General features: G+C 38.4%; 1 protein-coding gene across 1 annotated transcript in view; it reads right to left on the reverse strand.

Moving 5' to 3' along the window:
* Positions 1 to 20,942, reverse strand: part of LOC150084737 (RNA polymerase II-associated protein 1) — a 630,471-nt gene that overhangs the window by 410,372 nt on the left and 199,157 nt on the right. Inside the window, exon 10 of the mRNA XM_090376342.1 lies at positions 14,032 to 14,159. Within this exon, the coding sequence (XP_090232468.1) occupies positions 14,032 to 14,159 (128 nt within the window). The remainder of the gene's footprint in view (positions 1 to 14,031; positions 14,160 to 20,942) is intronic.

Here is a 20,942-nt window from a genome sequence, read left to right on the forward strand (position 1 = left end):
GAACTTTCGATGTGGTCACTCGCACACTAGTAAGATTTTTGTGGATTTATTGGATGATTGTTTTCTGCAGCAACATGTTCGAGAGGCAACCAGAGAGGGTAATACTCTTGATCTGTTAATCATTCATGTATTAAGAATTTGCAGATAAAGGAACCACTAGGTGGCAGTGATCACAGTGTACTGATGTGGGATTTACTTAAAGATATAATTACCATGAGGGGAAAAGGAAAGGGTTTTTGCTTCCGTAAAGGTGAGTACAGTGGTCTCAGATAGTTTTTAAATTTTGTACAGTGGGATTAACAGATGATGTTACCAACAGCAAATTCTAAGTGGGAAGCATTCAAGGAATTAATCGTGCAAGCTACTAAAAGTTTCATACCTATTAAGAAATATTATTCAAAGTTTAGGCCTAAAAGGGTTTAGGTCAACCCTTCCCTATCTCTTCCATCATGCAGCATGATCGATGACTTTTGAGGTTATGATGAACATCGTGGCGGGATCCAATATTCTTTACATTTCGAGGGTACAGCTCTAAAACGGTGTTCACAGGCCGGCTGCTAATAAGTACACCGGACCGAATCTATTGGTAACTCTCTAGGAGGCTTCCGGATCAGCTAGTGTATAATCTTGCTACCTCTACTCTGCCAGATAGTGACTGGAGGGAGTCCGAGTAGTGTGTATACGGGGAGCATTGTCGAGACCACGTTATGTCAAGGATCTGGGTATATTCTTACCACGTGTACGCCATATCCAAAAATTTCATTACTTCATACAGCATGTCCCACCTACTTTTTCTTACTATTGAATACCATGAATTGTCAAACTAATAGAGAAAGCTTATCTGCAAAAAGATCTAAACCTCCCAAGGACTTCCTAATTCATTTCACAAATATACGTGGTCTCAATTCTAATCTCAACGATGTCCATTTCCACTTGCAGTCTGCCAAGCCCCATGTAATTTTTCTGACAGAATTTCAGTTATTGGTTGATTCAACTACTGCTCATCTCAGATGCCCAAATTATTCGCTGTATGATTCCTTTCGCCTCAAAGGTGGTACTTGTGCATATGTCCGTTCTGATATTCCCTGTCAGAGACTTGGCAATTTGGAATCTACTCCCTTTGATCTTCTCTGGCTTAAATTCTCTCTACCTCATTGTGTCAAATTCATCTGTTGTCTCTACCGTTCTCCCAACTCCATTAATCACTTGGAGCTCTTTGACTTCCTCTCTTTGCAACTTGACTTTCTCCAGTCCAACTTTCCTAACAGTGAGGTAATTTTCCTTGAAGATTTTAATGATCACAACTCCAGCTGGCTTCCGTTTTCTAGTCACACCAACCCAGCAGGTCGAGATGCTGAGGCTTTTGCAATTACTAATGACCTAGTACAGATTGTTCATTTACCTACGAGAATACCGGACAATCCTAATCATACAGGCAATATGCTTGATCTTTTTCTCACAAACAACCCTTCTAAGTACACGGTCGAAGTGAGAGGTCCTTTAGGCACTTCAGATCACAATTTGGTGATTGTCTCTTCTCCAATGGAACCTTTATCTCCTGGCTATTCCCAACCACGTGTTGTTTGGAATTACAAGAAGGCAAAATGGGATGACCTGCGAGACTTCTTTTCTTCTTTTCCTTGGTCGGATTACTGTTTCAAAACTTCTGATGCCAATGTTTGTTCAGATTGTGTCAGTAAAATTATTCTTGCAGGAATGGAATCCTTTATCCCAAACGCCACTTTAAAATCTCGTCCTTTATCTAAACATTGGTTTTCCAATAAATGTGCTAAGGCTGTTCAAGAGAAGAATGTTACATTCATAATTGGCTTGTTTCTAATTCTTCAGTTTCATTTTCTGCCTACACCAAAGCTCGCAACAATTGTAAAGCAGTTATTAATCAGTCCAAACTAGATTTTGAACAGGCTAAGAGTAGAAAACTGGCTTCTTGCCCTAATGGTAACCAAGCATTCTGGTCTCTTGCCAAAGCTATTGGCCACAAGTTTTGCCCATCTCTGCTCCCACCTCTGTCCAAACCAGATTGTTCTGTTGTCACTTCAGCCAAGTATAAAGCTGACCTGCTAGCATCCCATTTTTCTTTCAGGTCATGTATTGATAATTTGGTAAAACACCTCCCACCATTCCCAACATGTTCCATTCAATGACTCCTGTGGTCTTCCGTCAAAAGGATAGCAGAAGGATTTTGACGAATCTCGATGCTTAGAAAGCTCCAGGTCCTGATGGTATTTCTCCACTTGTTCCCAAAACCTGTGCTCCTGAACTTACTCCTATTCTTTGTCGCCTTTTTTCACTTTCTTATTCTAAAGGTGTTTTTCCTTCTGGTTGGAAATTTGCTCATATCCAGCCAGTTCCTAAAAAGGGTGACAAATTCCTCCCATCGAATTATCGTTCCATTGCAATTACTTCTACTCTTTCTAAAGTAATGATGAAATCAATTAACCGCCAACTCTTAAACTACCTAGAAACCTTCCATCTGATCAACGATCGCCAGTATGGATTCCATCAGTGTCGATCCACTGGTGATATTCTGGCTTATGTTACCCTTTTATGGACTAATTCAATGTAAAGGTTCAGTGAAACACAAATAGTTGCTCTTGACATCTCAAAGGCTTTTGATCGTGTTTGGCATAAAGGTCTTCTAAACAAGCTTCCATCTTATGGTTTGCCAACTGTTTTTAGTAATTGGTTATCCAGTTTTCTCTCTGATCGCTCACTGAGGGTGATGGTAGATGGCTCTCTGTCTTCTAACTTCTCCACTAATGCCGGTGTCCCCCAAGGTTCAGTTCTTTCCCCCACTCTTTTCCTCTTGTATATCAATGACCTTCTTCCATTGACTGGAAATCCTATCCATAGTTTTGCTGATGATAGCACATTGCATTCAACTTTCCAAACCTTGTCTTGCTCAATCAGCTTCAACTTCTTGAAAATCTGCTACCAATTCCTTAAATGCCGATCTTCAGGTAATTTTCCAGTGGGGCAAAGACAACTTAGTTGATTTCAACCCTTCTAAAACTCAGTCTTGTCTTATATCTCGCAAAAAGGATTCTTCTGCGCCTATGCTTATCTTTAGTGACACTCCAATTTCTAGACAAAATGATATATCTCTTTTGGGGATTACCCTGACTCCTAATCTCTCTTGGCACAAGCAGAGATTAGGAATTTACAAATATTGCTTCCTCTGCATCTAAAAAACTTGGTTTTCTCTTTCGCTCTCGGCGTTACTTTTCTTACAAACAGCTGCTCACTCTGTATAAATCGTAAATTCACCCTGCCATGGAATATTGTTCCCACATCTGGGGTGGTGCCCCCAAAACCTCTCTCAGGCTTCTTGATTCCATTCAGAAGAGAGCAGTTAGGTTAATTAATAATTCATCTCTAACAGAGTCTCTCTACTCGATTTCTCATAGACATACTGTTTCTGCTGCATGCCTCTTCTACAGATACTTCCTTGGGCACTGTTCTTCTGAATTGGCTTCTCTTTTAAAACAGTCCGAACATATACCACCACCAGCCAACATCCATTTACTGTCCAACTTCAAACCCACAGAACCAACTTTATATCTTCCTCGTTTATTCATTCAACTGCCGTTTTCTGGAACGATCTTCCTTCATACGTATTTCCTGAAAATTACAATCTACAGAAGTTCAAGTCTAATGTCTACAAATATCTTCTTTCGTCTTCTCAACCTCCAACCCAAGCATGGTACTAAGTACTATAGGTTCTAATACCTCTCGTGTTTGGGTTCACATAAAAAAAAAAAAAAAAAATGGTTATCAAATGATCTAATGAGACTCGTTACAAACAAGAAAAATGCATGGGATGCATATAAATTATCAGGAGACACAGAAGCCTATGGCAGATATAAACTAGTTTGTAATCAAGTCACAAAGGAAGTTCAGGTGAAGGCAGATTATGAGAAATCTTTGGCAAAGGATGCTAAGAAAAACAGCAAGGATTTCTTTACTTATATAAACTCCAAAAGGAAGGGGATGAATCTGATTGGTCCACTTGATATCGATGGTTCGAATGTTGATGATCCTGCTCAGATAGCAAACAAACTGAATGAGTCCTGAAATGTTGTTGCAGCACCATAGTTGAAAACCACTGATCTAAACCGTGGATTTTCCAAAAAATGTGGTAAGGTTGTCTAAGATGAGAATGTGGCATACTGTAATTGGCTTTATCCTAATCTCCAGATTCATTTTCTGCTTAAACTAATAAAGCAGTTATTATACAACCAATTTTGTACAGGTGAAGCAATGAAAGTTTCCTTCTTATCCAAACAGTAGTTGAGCCTTCTGATCTCTTGCCAAAGCAGCTGGCTGCAACTTCCATCCATATATCCTCTCACCTCTGTTACAAATCTGATGGTACCAACTTACAAGCATCCTACTTTTTTCCTAACTCCTCAGTGACAATCTCACTAAATCATTTCCTACCTTACCCAATACACTCCAATTTTATTTCCCATGATCTTCTAATAGAAGAATTGTAGAAGAATTGCAATCAACCTTGATGCCAAGAAAGCACCAAGTCTTGATATCATATCTCCACTTGTTCTAAAAATCAGTGCTTCTGCTCTCTGTCATCTTTTCACACTTTCTTATTCCACTGGTTTTTCCCTTCTGCTTGGAAATTTGCTCACACAGAATCCTAGTTTTTAAAAAGGGTAACAAATTCCTCCATCCCAATTATTGTTTTTTTGGACTTACCTCTACTCTTTTCAAAGTTATGATTTCAATATAGAAATATTTCTATTTTGAATTCCATCTGATCAATGATCAGTAATATGGATTCTGACAGTGTCAATGCACTGTTGATATATTGGCTTATGTTACCCATCTTAATGGGGAAATCATGTGGAAAAATTTGAAGAAACTCAAGCAGTTTGTGTTTGGCATGAAGGTCTCCTAAACAAGCTCCCATCTTATAGATTGCCGAACATTATTTTGCAATTGTGTATCCAGTTTTCTCTCTGGCTGCTGATTTCAGATGATGGTGACAGCTTTATGTCTTATAACTTCTCCACTAATGCTGGTGCTCCCTCTCTTTTCTTCTTGTATATTAAAAACTTTCTTTCACTGAGTGGAACTTCTATCTACAGTTTTGAAGATGACAGTACACTCCACCTTGCAGTTTGAGAAACCATGCATTGTACAAACAGCTTCAATGTTTCAATCATCCATCACCAATCCTTAAATGCCAATCTCCAAGTAATTCTCCAGGAGGTGAAAAAAAGCTGTTATCTACAATCTTTCTAAAAATCTCAGTCCTGTTTTTTCGCGATTCTTATTTCTTCAAAAAAGTATACTACAAAGTACTGAGACTAATACAAACATGTGATCTTGTGTAATTTCTAGACAAGATCACATTTATTCCTTCTACTTCTGTTCTCTGAAGTAACCTTACTTCACATATATTTACCAAAAATTACAACCTATAGGTATTCAAGTCTAATGTCATCAATTATCTTCTGTCTTTTCATACTCAACTCATGCATGGTATTAAGTATTATAGGTTCGAATATTGTGTGTTTGGATTTTCATATAAAAAAAATTAAGTAATGCAATTAGGTAGCTTATGTAACCTATCTTCTTTTAAAGATGCATAAGAAGAAATAAGTAGAACAGAGGCCTTTAACACACTACTCTGCTTATTCCTTCTTATGTCAAGGCTCTCTGCTTAGAAGATGGGTTCCACCCCAGCACATCTGAGCATTCACCTTTGTTAGTAGAGTACTGCCTTCTATAATGTTTACACTTATTTGGAGACTTGTCCAAATTAATGTATAGTAACTAGTGAAAAATTTGAGTGATCTACCAGACAGATTATCATAGTTTTAATCTTCTGTAGAAATCGACTATAATATCTTCACTACTTATATTAATAATGATGCATATACCAGTATGCATTTTTCCCTAATCCTGGATTTTGGGTTCGAGAGTAGCCTGTGCGGCCGCAGCTATTTTGCAGCTCCTGGAGAAGAGAAGTTTTTTCTGATTTATTTTTTGTTTTATTAGCTTAAATTGGCATATTTACTTATTTTCAGATATACACAGCATATCCGAAATTCGATAGCATTAGCTTTGTATAGTATAGTGCATAATATAATATTGTCAATTAATCAGTAAATCTATTAATCTTGTTAAACTTCATTGTCAATTAAATTGTACTTTTAACTATATATATATATATAACGACAGGGTACAAACGTAACAAATAATTAATACATAACTTGATGCGGAAGTTATATAAAGGGAACTCGTAGATAACACTCGATACAGAAAAAAAAATATAGCGTTATAACTGGGTTAGGATACAAGTTTAAGGTTTTAATTTTGTTCTGAAATTGTAATTTTATTGACATTAAATCGAAATCATGACTCAAACCAGAGCAGCAAAGCAAAAGGCTCAAGCTAATGGGAGTGCTGTGGCTCAGGGGAGAACTGAGGGGGGCAGTTGCCCTCTGAATCACAGCCTTTTAAGATGCACTGTTTGCTTGATGTTTGCGGAGCATTCGGGTACGGGACATGATACTGCCATGGGGGATGTCTTTGTGTGTGCACGATGCAAGGAGTGCAAGGAAATTAGGCGACAACTCAGCGTAGTTATGGGCCTATATGAGACCTTGAAGAACACGGTGGATGCCCTCGAAGGAAATAAATTGAGGGGCCCATCAAGCTCTCAGCTGCCCACATCAACGCCAGAGATTGCACTTGGTCATCTTGCACCACAAGGCAGCCCCCAAGGCAGAATGCGCTGGTCCCACAGGAACTAGTAGTTGTTGGTGACTCTATTGTCAGGGAAACGGGGAACATGCTTTGTAAAAAGGATAGGTGGAACAGGACCAGGGTATGTCTGCCAGGGGCAAAGGTTGATGACGTTGTAGAGCGGATATCATCTTTTAAGGGCACAAAAGGTGATATAGTTGTACACTTGGCACTAATGATATTAAGAGTAGGAGACCAGCGGAATTACTTAACAAGTACAGGTCACTGTTGAAAAAAAGCCACAAAGTAGGGTTGAATTTGAAAGTGTCTGCAATTCTGCCCAGACACGATAGGAGGGAGTATATGATGAGAGCCTTGTCGATCAATTCGGCCCTGAAAAGATTGTGCAAGGCTCAAGGGGTAGAATTTTTTTCAGCCTGGACTGTACTTGTTAACAGGAGAGATTGCTTCTACAGGGATGGGATACACTTAAATAGAAAGGGTGCAAGAATATTTGCTGATGCTATCGAGGCAGTGTTAAGTGGGTCGGAAAACTGCTAGCTTGGGAGGAGACAAAGACAAAAAGATTAACAGTAGCCACTGGCAGAGGTGAAAGAGATTCTTGCACTGCTTCTATTGGAATGAGTAGAAGCCTGAAAAACAATATGCAGGATATTTCAGAGACTGCTGGAAGTCATTGCGGTACAAGTAAACACATGGGTTGTGTTAGGGTAGCTAAGAATAGAAACAGGTGCATGTATACTTGCGTGTACACCAATGCTAGGAGTTTAGTAAATAAATTTGATGAATTTGAGGTTTTGCTCAAAACATCAAAGGCAGATATTGTTGGGATATCAGAGACATGGTGTCACACAGATATAAAGAATGCAGAACTGGAATTTGGGGAGTACAACGTCCACAGAAAGGATAGACAGGATAGGAAGGGAGGTGGGGTTATGCTATTAGTTAAGAAAACACATAAAATTGAAGGAAGTGAAGCCAGTCGACATCGATGGACAGGGCAGTGTCGAGTCAGTTTGGTGTGACATAAGCATGGGTAAACCAAAATTGAGAGTAGGAGTGTGCTATAGGCCTAATGACTCTGATGAGTATAATAAGATACTGTACAGGGAAATAGAATGGGCCAGAAAATCAGAGAGTCTTATAATGGGGGATTTTAATTTCCCAGATATTAACTGGAATTTGTGGGTTGGTCACTCACACACTAGCAAGGCTTTTGTGGATTTATTGGATGATTGTTTTCTACGCCAGCATGTTCGGGAGGCAACTAGAGGTAGTAATACTCTTGATCTGATTATCAGTAGTGATTCTACATGCATTAAGAATCTGCAGATAAAGGAACCACTAGGTGGCAATGATCACAGTGTGCTGAAGTGGGATTTACTCAAGGAGGTAACTACCATCAGAGGTAAAGGGAAGGGTTTTTGCTTTCGTAAAGGCGACTATGATGGGCTGAGACAGTATTTAAATTCTATACAGTGGGACCAACTGATGATGTTACCAACAGCAAATTCAAAATGGGAAGCATTCAAGGAACTAATCTTGGAAGATACCAGGCTTTACATACCAACCAAGAAATATTGTTCAAGGTTCAGGCCTAAATGGGCCTTCTTCAGATGAACTAATGAGACATATGGCAGAGAAGAAAAATGCATGGGATACATACAAATTAATGGGTAACATGGAAGCCTATGATAGATATAAGTTGGTCTGTAACCAAGTCACAAAGGAGATTAGGCAGGCAAAGGCAGATTGTGAGAAATCCTTGGCAAAGGATGCAAAGAAAAACAGAAAAGAGTTCTTTACCTATTTAAACTCAAGAAGGAAAGGGATGAATCAGATTGGTCCACTGGATGTTGATGGTTCAACAGTTGAGGATCCTACACAGGTGGCTAACAACCTAAACGAGTATTTTGCATCTACATTCACACATGAAGAGTTATTCAGGAAGGGGAATGTCGTAGGTGAAGTAAACATTGGCAATGAGCTAGATGATTTTCTAATAACTGAGAGGAAAGTGGAGGAGAAATTGTTGAGGATAAACATAAAAAAGGCACCCGGGGTGGATGGGATCTATCCAGTTATATTAAAGGAGGCAGCAAAGGAAGTAAGCAAACCCCTAGCCATAATTATGAGAGCTTCTTTGGACTCAGGGGAGGTACCCATAGACTGGAGATGTGCAAATGTAACCCCAATTCACAAAGGAGGATCAAAGGCTGACACAAGTAATTATAGACCTGTTAGTTTAACTTCGGTTCCAGGAAAATTAATGGAGGCACTGGTTAAAGAAGCACTGCAGGATCATCTGGACAAGAATTCAGTTATAGCTCAGACACAGCATGGTTTTGTTAAGGGCAGGTTTTGTCTGACCAATTTGATTGGATACTATGATGTAGTTACAAAAGAACTGGATGCAGGGAATAACTTTGATATTATATATTTGGATCTTAGAAAGGCTTTTGATACTGTTGCGCATGGAAGACTGCTGCATAATTTGGAGCAGTGTGGCATTTGAGGCAAATTGCTGCTATGGATAAAGGGAGGGTTGAGTGGCAGAAGACAGAGAGTGGTAATCAATGGACACTGCTCAACGTGGACTAATGTTATTAGTGGAGTTCCTCAGGGTTCAGTGTTGGGTCCATTGTTGTTTTCTGTATTTATTAATGATATAGTTGATGGTATATCAAGCTTAATGTCCAAGTTTGCAGACGATACAAAGGTTGGCAGGATTGTTAAGGACACTACTGATGCTATGCTGCTGCAACAGGATCTGGAAAGGTTGAGCAGATGGGCTGAGAGGTGGCAATTGAAGTTTAACATTGACAAATGTAAAGTACTACATATGGGAAACAGTAACTCCAGATCAACGTATCAACTCTGTGGTACTACGCTGACAGTGGTAGAGAATGAAAAGGACCTGGGGGTAATTGTGCAGGCTGATATGAAGTTCTCTGAGCAGTGCAGACGAGCTGCAAGAGTAGCTCATGGTGTCTTGTCAATAATATACAGGAATTTTTCTAGCAGGGATAGGGATGTGATTATTCCCTTGTATAAGGCATTAGTCAGGCCACACTTGAGTACTGTATACAGGTCTGGGGACCTCATTTCAAGAAGGATGTAGAGCTGCTGGAACGAGTACAGAGGAGGGCAACAAGATTAGTGAATGGAACAAAGGGTTGCTCTTACGAAGAAAGGCTTAAGTTTTGCAAATTACAGAGTCTGGAGACTAGGCATCGGCGAGGTGGTCTGATAGAGGTGTATAAGGCTTTGAATGGCTTGAGCACGCTCAATGCCGATGGGATTCTTCCTCTCGCTCAGAATAATCACCTGAGAGGGCATAAATTCAAATTGAGGAAGGACGGATGTCGGATAGATGTGCGGAAATTTGCCTTTAGCCAGCGGGCAGTTGGTTTGTGGAATAGACTTCCATCACTTGTTGTTGAAGTTGATAGCCTAAACAAATTTAAGGCTCAGCTGGACAGGTATTTCAAGCGAACGGAGGGGTGAAATGGGAGTAGTGGTTGTGCTTTTTTCTTTTGGCTGATGCTGAATATGCTTGCTTTCTTGCATCATATGCCTCTACTAATGCTAATGCTAATTTCAGTTCAAAACTTTTCTTATGCCCCCCCTACAAAGGTAATATCATTATTAATATATATATATATAATTTTCTTATTTTTCTAATTTATTGTTAATCTATGCATTTAACCAATTATTATTTTCATTTTCATTGCAAATTTACCCTGGAAGAGAAATCAGGCTTACAGGTCTATAGTAATAGTAATAGATGTACGTGATGCAAGAAAGAAAGTATATAAGCATATGTAGCATCAGCCAAAAAAAAAAAAAAAAAAAAAAAAAAATTCACATTTATTTAAGCTATCAACTTCCACAACGACAGATGGAAGTTTGTTCCAGCAATTAATCACCCACTGGCTATAGGCAAATTTCTGCCCATCTATTCTACAGCTGTCTTTCCTCGATTTGAATTTATGCCCCCTTAGGTTCGTAATCTGAACAAGTGGAAGAATCCCATTGAATTCGGTGTGCTCAACCCATTAAAGTTCTTATACAACTAAATTAGATCACATCGCAGGTACCTAGTCTCCAGTCACTGCAATTTGCAGAACTTAAGCCTCTCTCGGTAAGAGGATTCTTTCATTCCCCTCATCAATCTTGTTGCTCGTCTCTGTACACACTCAAGCAAATCTACATCCTTCCTAAAATGAGGCCTCCAGACCTGGATGGAGTACTCAAGGCGTGGCCTCACCATTGCCTTATACAAAGGGATAATCATCTCCTTTTCCCTGCTAGCAAAATTCCTGTATATCATTGACAAAACCCCATGGCCTGCTCTTTCAGGCTGTCTGCATTGTTCAGAAAACTTCATATCTGACTGCACAATTATTCCCAGGTCTTTTTCATTTTCTACCACCTGAAGTGTAGTACCACACAGTTGGTACATTCCTCTGGGGTTACTTCTACCCACATGCAGTACTTTGAATTTGTCAATGTTAAACTTCAGTTGCCACTTCTCAGCCCATCTGCCCAAATTTTCTAGATCCTGTTGCAGTAGCACACTGCCATTACCGTTATTAACAACCCTGCCAACCTTCGTATCATCTGCAAACTTCAACATATCACTGATAAATATACAAAACAACAGTGGGTGAAACACCGAACCCTGTGGAACTCCACTAATAAAATTAGTCCACGAAGAGTAGTGCCCACTGATTACCACCCTCTGTTTTCTTCCACTCAACCACTCTTTTATTCATTGTAGCAACTTACCCTTAATACCATTCTACTCCAATTTGTACAGTAGTCTTCCATGCGCAACAGTGTCAAAAGTTTTCCTGAAATCCAAGTATATGATATCAAAATTATTTTTTGCATCCAGTTCCTTTGTTACCACATCATAGTATCTAATCAAATTGGTCAGACAAGACTTCCCCTTGACAAATTCATGCTGCGTCTGAATTATTGCTGCAGTCTTGTCTAAATGATCTTGCAATGCTTCTTTAACCAGCGACTCCATCATTTTCCCTGGGAACAGAAGTCAAACTAACAGGTCTGTAATTACTTGTGTCACTCGTTGATACCCCTTTGTGAATTGGAGATACATTTGCACATATCCAGTTGGTGGGGACTTCCCCTGAGTCCAAGGATGCTCTCATAATTATGGCTAAGGTTTTGCTTAGTTCCTTTGTTGCCTCCTTTAATATAACTGGATAAATCCCATCCATCCCAGGTGCCTTTCTTATGTTTAACTCCAACAATTTCTCCTCCACTTTGCTCTCAGTTATTACAAAATCATTATGAACCCTGCTACAATTTGACAACCTTCTGGCATTTTCCTTCCTTAATAACTCCTCAAGTGTGAATGTAGATGCAAAATACTCTTTCAGTTTGTTTGCTATCTGAGCAGGTTCATCACTAGTCGAACCATCGATATCAAGTAGACCACTCTAATTCAATCTGATTAATTTTCCCTTGAGTCCACCTCTTCTCCCTTTATGAATAGGGGAGACCTCTGCATGTGTCTCTGACCCATAGGGATAGATACCCCCCAAACCAACAGATGCACTCATAATTATTATGGATAAATGTTTACTTATCTCTTTTGCTGCTTCTTTTAATATAATTGGATAGATTCCATCAGCCTCAAGTGCTTTATTTACTTTTAGCCTCAACAATTTCTCTTCTACTTTCCTCTTGGTTATTAGAAAATAATTTGGTTCCCAGTTATAAGTTGGTATACTTCTGGTATGCCCATCCCTAAACACTTCTTCATGCCTGATTTATTCACTTATTCAGTCAGTAAGCAGAACCGGATCATCAAAAGTTTTTAAGTATATAGTATTTTATTATGTAAATAAATATTTCTCTTATTGCATTGGAATTCAATAGAATTTTTAATATGCACATTTGACCTAATCTTCAAAACTTCTTTCATAAAAAAGATAGTAATTACTGTAACTCTTGAAGCCAAGTAAATTAATATTAAATTTTCACAGTGACTAAAGAAAATCCATAGCAAATGATAACTCGGTAACCAGGGTCTCTGTCATTTGCTATTGATTCTCTGCTGCCTCTTTCCATCTTTACCATATGCAATGGCCAGTTGGTCCTTCTGTGGGTAAGGTGTCAGGATGGGTGTGATGCTATTCTTGTTGCATTGCAGAACCCATTTTAATAAAGTTGAAGGTAAAGGATTCCATGACTGGATACCATATTTTAGGATATCCCAGAAAATTCTCTGTGGGCTTGAGATCTGAAAACAGTGGAGGCTATGGAAGATGCTGCATCTTCCATTTCCTCACACTATATTCATTTCCAGCAAAAGAGGGATTAGGGTCACTGTCAATCTGTTACCAGTTTCTGTAAAAAATGGTATGTTGTGGGGGTGCCATATGGCATGCATATAAATAAATTCAAAGTAATCAAACAAACATTTGATCCAACAAACAAACTGTTTGTTGGATCTTAATACCCAGCCCCCCTTCTCAGCTTTCCAATAACAGGTGATTGATATGTGCTCCCACTGCATTTTTTAAACTATTATCAATGTGATGAAAGATTTACAGTAGAGATATCTACTGCCAAATTGCCATTCACTCTGCATGATTTTGGATGGATACAGAGGTGTATCTATTATGGTTGAGAGTGATGATCACACACAGAACAATAGAATATCTGCAGCTGTGTTCAGTTATGACTGATGTGCTATGGCCTTGTTGTTAACATTTGCCAGTTTTCTCCAAAGTGGATGTGCTTTATATTTTAAAAAGATAAATAAATAAATTTTATGTTTATGTTCCAGGACAACCACACATGGTCAGAGGAGTTCACAAGATAGAGAGAATACAAAATCACTGGGTTTGAACTGTGACCAAGTCAAGTGGCTGTACTAATGCATCCTCACATTTGACCACTCAGCTACAGTGGCCATTAGTTTCTAAGTGTAACACACTTTTTAATATTGCTTTGAACACTGATAACTTCCAGGATCTTTGAAATTTCTGAAAATTTAAAATCCTCTGAAATCTTGGTTAATGTTCTCGAAAATCCAGTTATATCTTTGTCAATTTAAAGACACTGGAACTGCATACACCCGCAGCATTTTGGATTTGGAGGTATGCTGTAATTAATTAGTTCTGTTTTTAGTTCTTACAAAACACTGTTTCATTTTAACCACTCTTAGAAAAAAAAAAAAAAAAAATTGCTGTTTGGAAAGAGACCAACATATAAAAAATGACTTAAATAAATAAAACATACTTTTGGATCAGTAGGCTGTTGTAAAGGAAGTGAAGTCATCCATTCCAATTTATTTTTTTCAACTTTGTCCATGTGCAACCACTTCTTGGCATCTTCAGGATGTATTGGGATATCTAATTCATTTATATCTATAAGTATAAACATCCCATAATTTACAATTTTATCAAACTTGTAACCAATTTGATTCTAATAAAAAAACATCAAATAGTAGTATATATTCAATTTGTACTGTATTGCATAAGGTCACATACTTAAAATGCATGCCATTAATAAGCAGGGCATAACACAGGGACACTCAGCCTATAGTAATAAAGGACTGTATCTAGCACCCGCATTTTATCATTTTCATATATGATTGAGTTCAGTAACTTTGCTGAAGGCTGACACTGTTATCATATTAACAGACTTTATTATTATTTTTCTCTCAAATTTCATATAAAACAGGCAATAATATGTGAGATTATTTACAACTACAAATGTTTCAGAAATATTACCATTTATAAAACTTTTACTATATACCAAATAATTATTTTACATTCTTGAAGGTAAATATCTCATTAATAAAATTTAATTTTAAAAATATATTAGCAATAAAAAAATAAAATTTTAAAACAAGCCAATTGGAAGAGTGTCAATTAATAATACTAGTGATATATAACATATTACATCATACAGGAAATAAATACTTATATTATTGAAGAAACTTGGTAACAAACAATACATTGTGTTTGGTGTTTCTTCGATAATTCATGATAAAATTATGATAAAATTTTATCATTCATAATTATGATAAAAACATGGGTCCATAAAATGATCCAGTTCAAATTCATTAATATTCAGTTTTTTTGAACAATGGACTAAAGTATATTATTATGTATACTATAATAAATTATTATTAAATGTCAGAGAAACAAGGCTCAATAAGTTCTACGTTATATATATCAGTTAACAAAAGAATGAGAGGAATTACCTCAGTATCGACTTGTAGAACACTTCGATGCTAACACTCTCTGTAATTCAAATGAATGTAAAAAACTAACTTAAACTCTAACACTCTGCATAAATGAATGCAAAAATTAAATGAATTCTCCATGCGCGAAGAAAAATCATTGATCTAATGCACCCAGAATCAAAGGTCTAGGTTTGTTTGTTTGTTTGTTATTTGGAGCATTAGCAACTAAGGCCATATTGCTCCGGAATATGTGGTGATCACTCCCTGACCTTTCCACATCCTCCATATTTGGTGGTGACGGGCTCGAACCCCGGTCTAATCAAGAAGCGTGTGCTACGCACTGCTGCTCCTTCCCACCTGGCTACGGAGGCGCCCAAAGGTCTAGGAGCTCCAAACCTGAATCCAAAATACATCAAACCACGAACAAACATCCAGAAGTGAAAGAAGACACTTTGTCCATTAATAAAAATGAATGTGAAAGCGATATAAAATTTTTTACTTTCCTGAAGCTGACTAGGCTTTTTAACATCGGTCTTGATTACGGGATAATAAAGCATGAAATGTATGATGGAATTTAAAGTAGAGAGATTATTTGTTACCTTGGTGTATGCATATTATGCCTTTCTCATCCCTAAACACTGTCAGAAAGACCTTGCCTACTGGAGCTCGGACCCTTGCCTTCTTGGGAGGTGGGAAACCACAATGTCGCAATTCCACGGACTGCTTTTTACTTTCAGGGTTGAAATGCTGTATCCAACTTTCATCCTGAGTGATTAGACGAGAGAAAAAGTCTACCTGCTTTTTTTAGCACAGGGCTAACAACTATTGTGATTTCTGTTGTCAAATCAGCCTTCTGGAGATCAGTAGATGCCAGTGCTTCACAATGCCATAGGATGGGGCTTCATCCTTATATACAGCAGTCATCTCCTCATGGATTTCTTTAGGACATTTCCACTTCAAGAACAGATACCAGATTACAGCTCTCCCTTCAACTTTATCCATGATGCTACTTCGTCACACATTCCGTTCTGTAAGAGAAAAACAAATTAAGACACAGGGCTGAAAATTTTCACGTTTAGTACAGAGATATGTACGATGCTACACACAAAATATCATGACTCTGCGATATGTGGAAGTAGGTGTGGGCGATTCTTTACTGAACCAACACTCTCGTATGAAAAGATTAGTAGCTGCTATGATTTTTTTTTTTTTTTTTTTTTGTTTTTATGAAAACCCCAAACACGAGAGGTATTAGAACCTATAGTACTTAGTACCGTGCTTGGGTTGGAGGTTGAGAAGACGAGAGAAGATATTTGCTGACATTAGACTTGAACTTCTGTAGACTGTAATTTTCAGGAAAGAAATATGAAGGAAGGTTGTTCCAGAAAATGGCAGCTCAATGAATAAACGAAGAAGATGAACAGTTGGTTCTGTGAGTTTGAAGTTGGACAGTAAATGGATGTTGGCTGGTGGCGGCATGTGTTCAGACTGTTTTGAAAGAGAGAGAGAAAACGGGAATCTAGAAGCCTGAGAGAGGTTTTGGGGGTACTGCCCCAGATGTGGGAATAATATTCCATGGTAAGGCGGATTTATGATTTGTTCAGAGTGAACAGCTGTTTGGAAGAAAAGTAATGCTGAGAGCGAAAGAGAAAACCAAGATTTTTAGATGAAGAGGAAGCGATATTTGTAATGTGCTTGTGCCAAGAGAGATTAGAAGTCAGAGTTATCCCCAAAAGAGATTTTGCCTAGAAACCGGAGTGTCACCTAAAATAAGCATAGGAGCAGAAGAATCCTTTTTGTAAGATATAAGACAAGACTGAGTTTTAGAAGGATTGAAATCAACTAAGTTGTCTTTGCCCCACTGGAGAATTACCTGGAGATTGGCATTTAATGAATTGGTAGTGGATATTCGAGAAGTTGAAGCTGATTGAGCAGGGCAAGGTTTCACAAAATGGAAAATGGAATGCAATGTGCTATCATCTGCAAAACTATGGATAGGATTTCTGGTCAATGGAATAAGATCATTAATAGACAAGAGGAAAAGAGTGGGGGAAAGAACTGAACCTGGGGGAGCACCAGCATTAGTGCAGAAGTTAGAAGATAGGGAGTCATCTATCATCACCCCTCAGTGAATGATCAGAGAGAAAACTGGATAACCAATTACAAAAACAGTTGGCAAACCATAAGATGGAAGCTTGTTTAGAAGACCTTTATGCCAAACACGATCAAAAGCCTTTGAGATGTCAAGAGCAACTACTTGTGTTTCACCGAACCTTTCCATTGAATTAGTCCATAAATGGGTAACATAAGCCAGAATATCACCAGTGGATCGACACTGACGGAATCCATACTGGCGATCGCTGATCAGATGGAAGGTTTCTAGGTAGTTTAAGAGTTGGCGGTTAATTGATTTCTCCATTACTTTAGAAAGAGTAGAAGTAATTGCAATGGGACGATAATTGGATGGGAGGGATTTGTCACCCTTTTTAGGAACTGGCTGGATATGAGCAAATTTCGAAGCAGAAGGAAAAACACCTTTGGAATAAGAAAGTGAAAAAAGGCAGCAGGAGTAAGTTCAGGAGCACAGGTTTTGAGAACAAGTGGCGAAATACCATCGGGACTCGGAGCTTTCTTAGCATCAAGATTCGTCAAAATCCTTCTGACATCCTTTTGACGGAAGACCAAAGGAGACACTGAATGGAGCATGTTGGGAATGGTTTTACCAAAATCATTAATACATGAGTTGGAAGAAAAATAGGATGCTAGCAGGTCATCTTTATCCTTGGCTGAAGTGATAACAGAACAATCTGGTTCTGACAGAGTTGGAAGCAGAGATGGGCAAAAGTTGCGGCCAATGGCTTTGGCAAGAGACCAGAATGCTCAGCTATACTATTAGGGCAAGAAACAAGATTTCTACTCTTAGTCTGTTCAAAATCTAGTTTGGACTGATTAATAATTGCTTTATAATTGTTGTGAACTTTGGTGTAGGCAAAAAATGAAAATGAAGAATTGGAAACAAGCCAATTACAATATGCAACATTCTTCTCCCGACTGGCCTAAGCACATTTATTGGAAAACTAACGTTTAGATAAAGGATTTCATTCCTACAAGAATAATTTCACTGACATGTCTGAGCAAACATTGACATGAGAAGTTTTGAAACAGTAGTCTGACCAAAGAAAAGAACAAAAGAAATTTTGCAGGTCATCCCATTTTGCATTCTTTTAATGCCAAACACAAGGTTGGGAATAGCCATGAGATACTGGCTCCATTGGAGAACAGACAATCCCCAAGTTGTGATCTCAGGTGCCTTAAAGGACCACTCATTTTGACCATGTACTTAGAAGGGTTGTTTGTGAGAAAAAGATCAAGCGTGTTGGCTGTATGGTTAAGATTGTCCAGTATTCTTGTAGGTAAATGAACAATCTGTGCAAGGTCATTAGTAATTGCAAACGCCTCAGCATTTCGACCAGCTCGGTTGTTGTGACTGGAAAATGGAAGCCAGCTAGAGTTGTGAACATTAAAATCACCAAGGAAAATTACCTCATTGTTACGAAAGTTGGACTGGAGAAAGTCAAGTTGCAAAGAGAGGAAGTCAAAAAGCTCCAAGTCATTAGTGGATTTGGGAGAACGGTAGAGACAACAGATGAATTTGACACAAAAAAGTAGAGAGATTTTAATCTAGAGAAGATAGAAAAGAGGAGATTCCAAATTACCAAGTCTCTGAAAGGTTTTATAGGAATGGACATATGCACAAGTACCACCTTTGAGACGAAAGAAATCACACAGCGAATAATTTGGCCAACTGAGATGAGCAGTAGTTGAATCAACGGATAACTGAGATTCTGTCAGAAAAAGTACATGGGGTTTGGCAGACTGCAAGTGGAAATGGACATCGTTGAGATTAGAACTGAGACCACATATATTAGTGAAATGAACTAGGAAATGTTTGGGAGGTTTAATTCTTTTCGCATATAAGCTTATTCTGTTAGTTTGACAATTCATGGTGTATTCAATAGTAAGAAAAAGTGGGGGGGGGGGCATGCTGTGTGAAGTAATGAAATTTTTGGATATGGTTTACACATGGTAAGAATATACCCATATCCTTGACATAACGTGGCCTTGACAATGACCCTCGCATACACACTACTTGGACTCCTTACAGTCAATATCTGGCAGAATAGAGGTAGCAAGATTATATACTAGCTGATCTGGAAGCCTCCTAAAGAGTTACCAATAGGTTCGGTCCGGTGTACTAATTAGCACCTGGCATGCGAACACCATTTTAGAGCTGTACCCTCGAACTGTAAGGAAGATTGGATCTCACCATGATGTCCATCATAACCTCAAAAGTCATCAGTCATACTGCATGATGGAAGAGATGGGGAAGGGTTGACCGGAACTTAGTTCTGGAGACTAAACATGGGTTCCACCACTTCAAGCCTCCAATAAGCAAAGTAGTGGTACTGCACTGGTTGATGAGAGTCATCTACCACATAGTATTGTCTGGAAACACAGAGGGGCGGCATTCCTCCATGGGTGCCATACAACTTGACCCCTGCTTACCACAGTGTGCTTGTACATGGGGGTTATACCCATGATTACTAACAGTCCCACCATCGTGAAGGTGAAAGCAGAGGATTATTTCCTATTTACAATTTGCTTGGCAACATCATCAGATGGTTCCACTGCATAGAATTTAAAAACTGTCTGGCACCACTGTAGTCACTGATACAAAAGAAAAAGCCTTTCCTTTTTTCCTTGAGAGTAGTTCTGTCTTTAATTAAATTCACATTAGCACACTGTGATTGCTGCAACTCAGTGGGTCTTTTACCTGAATATTCTTAATGCATAAAGAATCACTGTGATAACCAGATCAAGAGTATTGCTTCCTTTTGTTGTCTCTCTAACATGCTGCTGTAGAAAAGTCATTCAAGAAATCTACATAAATTTCCCAGTGTATAACCCACAAATTCCAGTCAACAACTGGAAAGTTAAAATCTTCCATTATTATAAGACATTCTGATTTACTGGCCCTCTCTATTTTTCTATATAGCTGTTGTTATATATAACACAGTCACTAGGCCTATAAGACACTCTGGTGAAGGTAAAGAAAGCCTGCATGAGAATGACGAGAAACATCGGATAACTTACGCGGAAAATTAGTTTCCCGATACGGCACTCTAGTGTTGCTCGCTCGGTAAACAGATGGTAGGTGTTATCAGTCTGGAGCAAAGTCAAGAATGATATATTCATTGACAGATAGGCATGGCAAACGATGTGCTGATTGGTGTGCAAACACAACACACGATAACATCGGTTTAGTATCACTTTAGCAGCACTAATGGTAACTTGTTCTAATCGTACATGCCCTAATCTTTTTTTCACCATTACAGTATTTCGTAATGGTGAAAAAAGGTCAGGTTACCTCGACTTGATCCCATGGGAGCTTGAACCCCTCCCGACATGGAGGGGGTAACCTAACCTTTTTTCTTTAGAATCAGTCATATTTAGAAATACATTCATAAAAAAAAAAATAAATTTTTTTTTGACTGCATTTTTATTTTCTTGTTCAATAATATGCCCTAATGGCGAAAAAAGGTCAGGTTACCTCCACTTGAATTCCATGGGAGCTTGAACCCCTCCCGAAATGGAGGGGTAACCTAACCAAATATTAATTTGGTTAGGTTACAAATATAACAAAATATTAATTTTTTATTACTGTACTTTTATTTTTAAAGACACTCGTGTAGATACACACGTATCATAACGTCAATCAGCACCTTAATAGCTATCCAGTGTATATATATATATACAGGTAGTCGTCGACTTACGTCCTATGTGCTTTACGACTGATCGACTTACGACTGCTACTGCATCTCGCACTGTGTTTCAGTCTGAACTGAGCATACATACAAGATTGTTGCTAGGAAGAATGATATACGCACGTCGAGCCTCT

This window comes from Mastigoproctus giganteus, chromosome 6 (genome assembly GCF_048544385.1).
Source record: "Mastigoproctus giganteus isolate SK-2022 chromosome 6, ASM4854438v1, whole genome shotgun sequence".
In the NCBI taxonomy this organism is placed as follows: domain Eukaryota; kingdom Metazoa; phylum Arthropoda; class Arachnida; order Uropygi; family Thelyphonidae; genus Mastigoproctus; species Mastigoproctus giganteus.